Here is a 6525-nt window from a genome sequence, read left to right as displayed (position 1 = left end):
TTCTAGACAGATGATGAACTTCTTATAATTTATCTATTTTTTTTTATTCTGAGGAAGAAATTTCCCCAGCATTTCAGGTTCTGTAGAGTGGAAAGTACTGTAAGAAAGAATAACACAACACTAGACTCATATTTTCCTGCTCCACTGTCGGTGGAGAGCTACTTTGCCATTTTGGACCAGAATCCTGCGTTGTCAGTACTCCAGGCTCCTGTGGATGGCAACAATGACTCAGTTATTATGAACTGCTCTTTCGAGGTGGTGTGCTTGTGTATGTGTACACACACGTGTGAACTGTGAGCACTTTTCAGACCCCACCCACTCTGTGGAGCCCTGGAGGGAGGGGGGAATGCACTGCAAGGAAGGGTGCTGGTGAAAAGCCAGCCCTAAATCCATTGTAGCAAGGCCTGCACTTATGTGGGGAAGACCCTTTCTTTTATGTGTCACAGGAATCTGGGAGTGTTGAAAACTGCTGTGCAGCACCAGATGACCCCTGCCGTCACTTCGTGGGTGACAGGTGCTCCTGACCCTGGTCAAGGATAATTAATGAGCATTAAATCACCTTGCTGTTCACCTTCTTTTGCAGGAGTGCAGTACCTAGCTGGTGTTGCTCCAGGTGGTCAGGCAGATGTTCTGGTTACCTGGGATCGCCATCCCCACCGTAATTGTTGACGTTATTAATGAATACTCGGATCAGGTGACGCTGCTAAGCGCAAATAGGAAGATACAGACCCGTGAGCCGGTCGTGGCGTGGCGAGGGGGTGTGGGGGAGGGCGATTGGCACAGGGGGAGTCCCAGCGGCTCCCGTTAATGAATTAATCCGCTAACGAGGGTGGGCTCGGCGGCCCGTGCCCCTCCGGTCCCGCAGCCGCCTCCTCCCCCGGAGGGGGCAGTGACAGGCAGCGGCTTCTGCCCCATGTGACTGGGGAGCGGCTGCCCCGTCCATGGCTGGGCCTCCCCCGGGCAGCAGCAGCTCCGGCTCCCGGGGAGGAGGGGCGGGAGCTGCTGCTCCATGGGGAGGAAGGGCAGCCCCCGATCCCCCCAGGAAGAGGGGGGATCCCGGGCCGCCTCCCCCCCCTCCCCGCTCTGGGCCTTACCTGAGGAGCTGCTGCTCCTCATCTGCTCCTACCTGGACGCGCAGGCCTTGGGCCGCCTGGCCCAGGTCTGCCGCCGCCTGCGCTTCCTCAGCAGCCGCGATGTCCTCTGGAGGCGCATAGCCCGCGGCTGCCTCAACTCCGGCTTCACCCAGCTCGGCACCGATCTGTAAGCGCGGCCTTCCCGGCGGAAGGCGGGGGGCGGCGGCGGCGGCGGCCCGGAAAGGCCGGGGATGCCGCGGCCCAGCCGGTTGCCAGGGCCGCGCTGCGCTCCTGGCGTAGCCGCTGCTGGGCCGCGAGGGGCGGGGGACGCGGGGCCATTCCCGGAGCGCGGTTGCGCCGCCCTTTCCCTGCGCCAGGAGGGGCGGCGAGGGCACGGGAAGGGCCTCCCTGGGAGGGAGCGGCCGATGGCGCGCACCAGGGTGGCGGGGCCCGGCCCCGGCGCTGCCCGGAGGGGTTGGGGGAGGCGCCTCTTGTCCCCGCGACGATGGCGGGGACTTCGCGGCGTATCTCAGTGTCAGGCCCAGCGGGAGCGCTGGAGCGTGAGGCCCTCTCCACGTCTGGAGATCTCTGTCCAGTTCTGGCCTCCTCCATACAAGACAGGGAGCTATGGCTGAGGGTCCAGCGGGGGCCATGAAGAATGATAAGGGGTCTGGAACGTCTCCCCTGTGGGGAGAGACTGTGGGAGTCTGGAGATGACAGAGAAGGATCTCATCAATGCATAGAAGTATCTCAAAGGCAGGTGCCAGCAGCAGGATGAATAGCAATGTCCATAAACTAAAACGAAGTTTCACCTCCGCATTGGGAAGAACGTTATGCTGAGGGCAACAAAGCACTGGAATGGGCTGCTGATGGAGGGCATGGAATGTCCCTCTGGAGACATTCAAAACCTACCTGGACTCATGTAACCTGCTCTAGGTCACACTGCCTTGGCAGGGAGGCTGGACTGGATTATATTCAGAAGTCTTTTACAACCTTAATAATTCTGTGATTTTGTGATCTTCTCATTCCACAGACCCCTCCAAACACTGAGGCTTGGGGGCTTCAGGCTGGGGGAGGTTGAAGCACAAGGAGATGGATGGAGCTGCTGTGTGCAGCTGGCATGGATCCCGTAGGCCCACACACCCTCCCCACTTCTGAGCAGTGATCCCTGCCATGGTCTTGAAAACACCTCAGAGAAGCTGCAAGGGAGCAAGGTCTGGGACAGCATCCTGGGGAAAGGCTGGAGAGTGGGCTTAGTGAAACACACGTCTTAGGTTCTCACAGAGCAGCTTGCTGGTATAAATGGTGATGGCTGGCACAGAGAAAGTGACTCCTGGACTTTTCATGGCTTCTAAGTTTTAAAGTTTTGTGAGTAGGAATTATTTGAGGTTTTTTTTCCTGGAGTCTTTCTTTTTCCCCAGTTCAACAGAGCAACACAGATTAGGAATAAGGTCAAGCCCTCTAGGCTTTGCAGTGTGTATGACCCCGTCATCTTCTTAAATGAAGTGCCTCTGGGGCTTGGGCCTTGGCCATGGTTGGTGATGATCCAGAGTTTGCCTTTCTTCTCTCAAATTTGGCTGTGTGCCAAATGCCACTTGGAGGCAACTTCACAAAGTGGCCCTTTCTTCCTCATTTAAGGATCCTAAGAGAAGTTTGTCTTTTTAGGCTCTACAAATCTCTTCCTATGGCTTCTCTGTAGCTGCCAGCATGGACATTGTTTGTCATTCAGTGACTCAGTGTTGTTTCCATAAACACTATGCTGACATGACTCAAAAGAAGGGATGGCGAGTTTTGACCCTTGTTTTGCTGTCTGATGTTGCTGTCTCATCAATGCATAGACCTTAGAGAAACAATTATGGTTTCTGCTGGCAGGAGCAGAACTTTGCTGGTGCTGAAAATCCTTGTGTTGGGTTTTCAGGCCAGCACTTCAGCCTGCTCGGTGTTCACAGGTTGGAAGTTCAGCACAGTTCCCTTGGAAGTCAGGAGGAAAAAGCACTGTGGAATGGCTGTGCTTTGGATTCTTGTCTACTGTGATATATGGTTTTGTCTCCTGAGGAAATGAAGTTCTGTATTTTTCATTAAGAATAAGGTGATACTCGGCTCCTTCAGTTGCAGGAGGGATCAGGTGTACAGCAGAGCAGGTGCAGTGTGTGTAAGGACCACCACTTCCCCCTGCAGAGGAATGCATTTCTATAAACAGCTACAGAAGAGGTTTGCTAGGTCAGAAGGTTTCAGAGAAGGGAAGGCTGCTTGAGTTTTGAACTCAGGGATTTCAGTGCTGTTAGATTTGCTGTGAACAGTTTTTTTGTTTTTTTTTTAGTAATTCTGGGATGTACTTTTGTGCTGTGTCCTATTTTCAAGTTTTCCTCAAACAACTCAAGTACTGAGAGCTGCTTTTAGCATTGGTCAGCACTTCAGGGTCCTGGGGAGTTCAATCATAGGTAACACACTAAGTTACATTACAAGTGGTTGTGAAGAAACCTTGAGGTATATCTGGAGGATGATTCCTTTAATTACTTTTAACTTCATAGAAGTCTCAGTGTCTCCAGTTCCTTGAAATAGTGTACCAAATCCTGTGGAGAATACCTGGAAAACAAACACTTGTTTTCCCTGGGTGGAGATCCAGCATCTGGGGGCAGTTGCAGGGGCTTTACTCCAGTAGGATACAGAGTTTGGCAACAGGTACAAAGCAAGGGCATACTGTAGAACCAGGAGGTCTGGGTATCTGAACATCTCTAGAAGAACCAGTATGGCTGCATGTGTTGAGTTGTACAGCTGTAAAATTTGTACTTAGCTGAAGAAGAGTTTAACAGTCTCTGTGGCAGCTCAAGGACTTTAACTAGCCAGGTCTCCTCTGTAGCACTTGCTCCTTGTGCATGTCTCCAAGATCAAGAGCCATCTCCCAGATTGCTGCTCGTGCAGCTGAGGGAGTGAGATTTGCAGAGAGATACTGTGCTTTATTTGAATAATCAGTACGAGTTGGGGAGGGAGTTTAGGCAAGCTTCTGGGCACACTGTCCTTCTTAACAGCAATTTGAAGTAGGAACCTGGCATATTGCTCGTTGAAGGTTAAATTTGAGCTGAGTAGGTATTCAGGCTAAAATATTACTGTGAAAATAGAACAGTGATGAAGATGTTGGATAGCTGGACCTTCTTGATGACTGTGCTTTCTTAGTGATATGGAATAACTCTTGAGTTTGTCAAACTTGGCTTTGACTCACTCAGGAGCTGAAGCTTCTATTGCATGTTCTGGCTAATGTTGCATGAGGTGAACACTAGTTTTTTCTTTTGAGTGGCTTTTGTGCAATGCTGTGTGCAGTTGAGAAAGCAAAGGCTGGAACCGTTTATGGTTAATATACTTAATGAAATAACATGCATTGTTCTCACATTAGATCTTAAACTGATGGTCCCTGGGAGGCTGGCATAAGTTAAAAACTAGTCTAGGGAGTATTTACAGTTTAAGACAAAAATCCATCTCAGAATAATTTGATCATTTCTGCTGTTAAGTGGCTTTTGATAAGCCATCTGTTAATGCTGTGTAAATAGCAATAAATTTGAGCCTAAAGGAGATAGCTGTGAAACTTAACTCCTGCCTCCACTTTCCCATTTTTAAAAAGGTGATTAACTTGAAAATGACACTCTTTCTTTAAAATGCTTTTTCTGTTGGGTGTATCTCCAGATAATTGTCACAACAAGGATCAGAAGTAACAAGCTTTATCTTGTAAGTGAAAAAACTGTTTGAACAGTCAGCTTGCTTATAAAAAACTTCTTTCTGCCAAAATAGGGAAGAGGTAAGATTGATAAGAAGCTGGTTGCAAACTCCTAGTTGTTAGCAGCATGGAAAAGAAAAGTAGTGGTATGTGTAAAAACAAAATTACTTAATTCTTAATTTTTTAAATTGTCATCCTGGCTACATACTTTTAAAAATTGCCAGCTGTGGTTATCTCTGGACACATGCTTGTGCTTAAATGATATTGAATTAAGTTGGTAATGGTGTCAAAGGAAGGTGTGGAGTTAAGCCCAGACACTAGCTGTTACATTGCAAGGCATATTCGCAATATTGACAATCTCTAATGTTTTCACTTTCTGGTAGATTCAGCCAAATGGGAGCCTCAGATGTAAGCCAAGTTAAGTGTTTACAGCGTGGATTCAATTGTGCACTTGTAGGAGAAGAAAGAAGTTTGCTTTGAGGGATGTATCTGTACACTTCCTTCCTTTGGCGTAGGGAAACCACAAGGTTCACGTCCACCTGGGTCCCTCTATGTTAGGGATGGTTGGGGCTGAGCTGGAAGAGTTCTTGAAGCACATTCTCAGTGTTCAAAATGTGCCATTTCTGCGTTGAATCAGCAGTAACCAAATATCCAATAGAATATTGTGTCACTATTATGGAAGTACAGAGTGGCTTTACATGATGTGCTTCTTGGCATCTGAACTGTGAGTCTCTCCAGATCATGTTGTCACTTTTTCTGTATAAATAAGTTAATTTTATGTATAGACTTGTCCTGTTACAAGACCTTGTCATGAGGATGGTAAAAAAGAGAGTCCTTATGCTAAGATTTTTGCTTTACTCAGTCCACAGGAGCAGCTGAAGTAAAAGTTGAGCCACGCCTTCATGATGTGAGGTGAAAGGAGAATTTTTTGTTTCAAAAATGCGTGGCAGCATTTCACAGAAAAGTTAAGGCTTCACAACACTTTCTGCAGCTAAACTGTAGCTGAGTAATAGCACAAAGCCTTTGGGGGTTTTGGTGATATAGTGATATTACAGTTGTGTTCTGTAGTCTGTGTCTGTTTTGCCAGCTGTTGTACAGGCCCAGCAAGAGCAGTCTGCCCTGATGAGCTTGCTGTCTAAATAGCCAGGGTAAACAGGGGCTGGAGGGGAAGGAGAGGCAGGGAGATGTCAAGCAAGCTGCCCTCTGTGCAGCAGGTCAGTGTCAGAGCCAGGAATAGCAGAGGGTGCTTTAAGCCTTTATCCAGGGCCTGCTTGCTGGACCACCTTGGACTGCAGAAATCGGAGAGGCAAAGAGCTCATTGTAAGGTGATTCTTTATTTAAGGCATGGAAGAAAGGAGTAAAGTTGCAGCTGGGCTAAACTTATTTCCTCTTTGTTACAAAGGAATTTTAGAGGGCAGGTTAAAAGTTGGAACCTAAATAGTTTGACAATTTGTTCTTTGTGATGTATTAATAGACATCAAAATATAGAAGTGTTCCACTGCATGTTTTCTCTTTCCCTGTCTCCTGTTCTGCCTTGCCCACTAGGATCATGGTGTATTCTCCAGTTCAGAGAAGCAGATTCATTAATGGACAGATTTATCATCTATGAGTATTTAAGAGCTTGTGTAAGCATTTTGGTGAGTTAATAAAAGCTGTGTTTTCTCCAGATCTTGGAAAAATGTATGTACCTACAGGAGCAGGAAATGGCCAATCTGTGCAAGTCAAATCCAAATGCAAACTGCA

At 48.0% G+C, this 6525-nt stretch overlaps 1 protein-coding gene across 2 annotated transcripts in view; it reads left to right on the top strand.

The window, feature by feature from the left end:
- The first annotated feature begins 886 nt into the window (after positions 1-886).
- Positions 887-6525, top strand: part of FBXW4 (F-box and WD repeat domain containing 4) — a 59123-nt gene continuing 53484 nt past the window's right edge. The window contains exon 1 of one of the 2 annotated variants that reach the window (XM_064717047.1): positions 887-1260. In XM_064717047.1, coding sequence (XP_064573117.1) covers positions 1010-1260 — 251 coding nt within the window. In that variant the 5' untranslated portion in view covers positions 887-1009. The remainder of the gene's footprint in view (positions 1261-6525) is intronic. The other variant, XM_064717046.1, reaches the window with a different exon arrangement.

The sequence above is a fragment of the Zonotrichia leucophrys genome, chromosome 6 (assembly GCF_028769735.1).
Source record: "Zonotrichia leucophrys gambelii isolate GWCS_2022_RI chromosome 6, RI_Zleu_2.0, whole genome shotgun sequence".
Lineage (NCBI taxonomy): Eukaryota > Metazoa > Chordata > Aves > Passeriformes > Passerellidae > Zonotrichia > Zonotrichia leucophrys.
The sequence above is the reverse complement of the archived record's forward strand: the minus strand, read 5'-3'. Positions and strand labels throughout refer to the sequence as shown.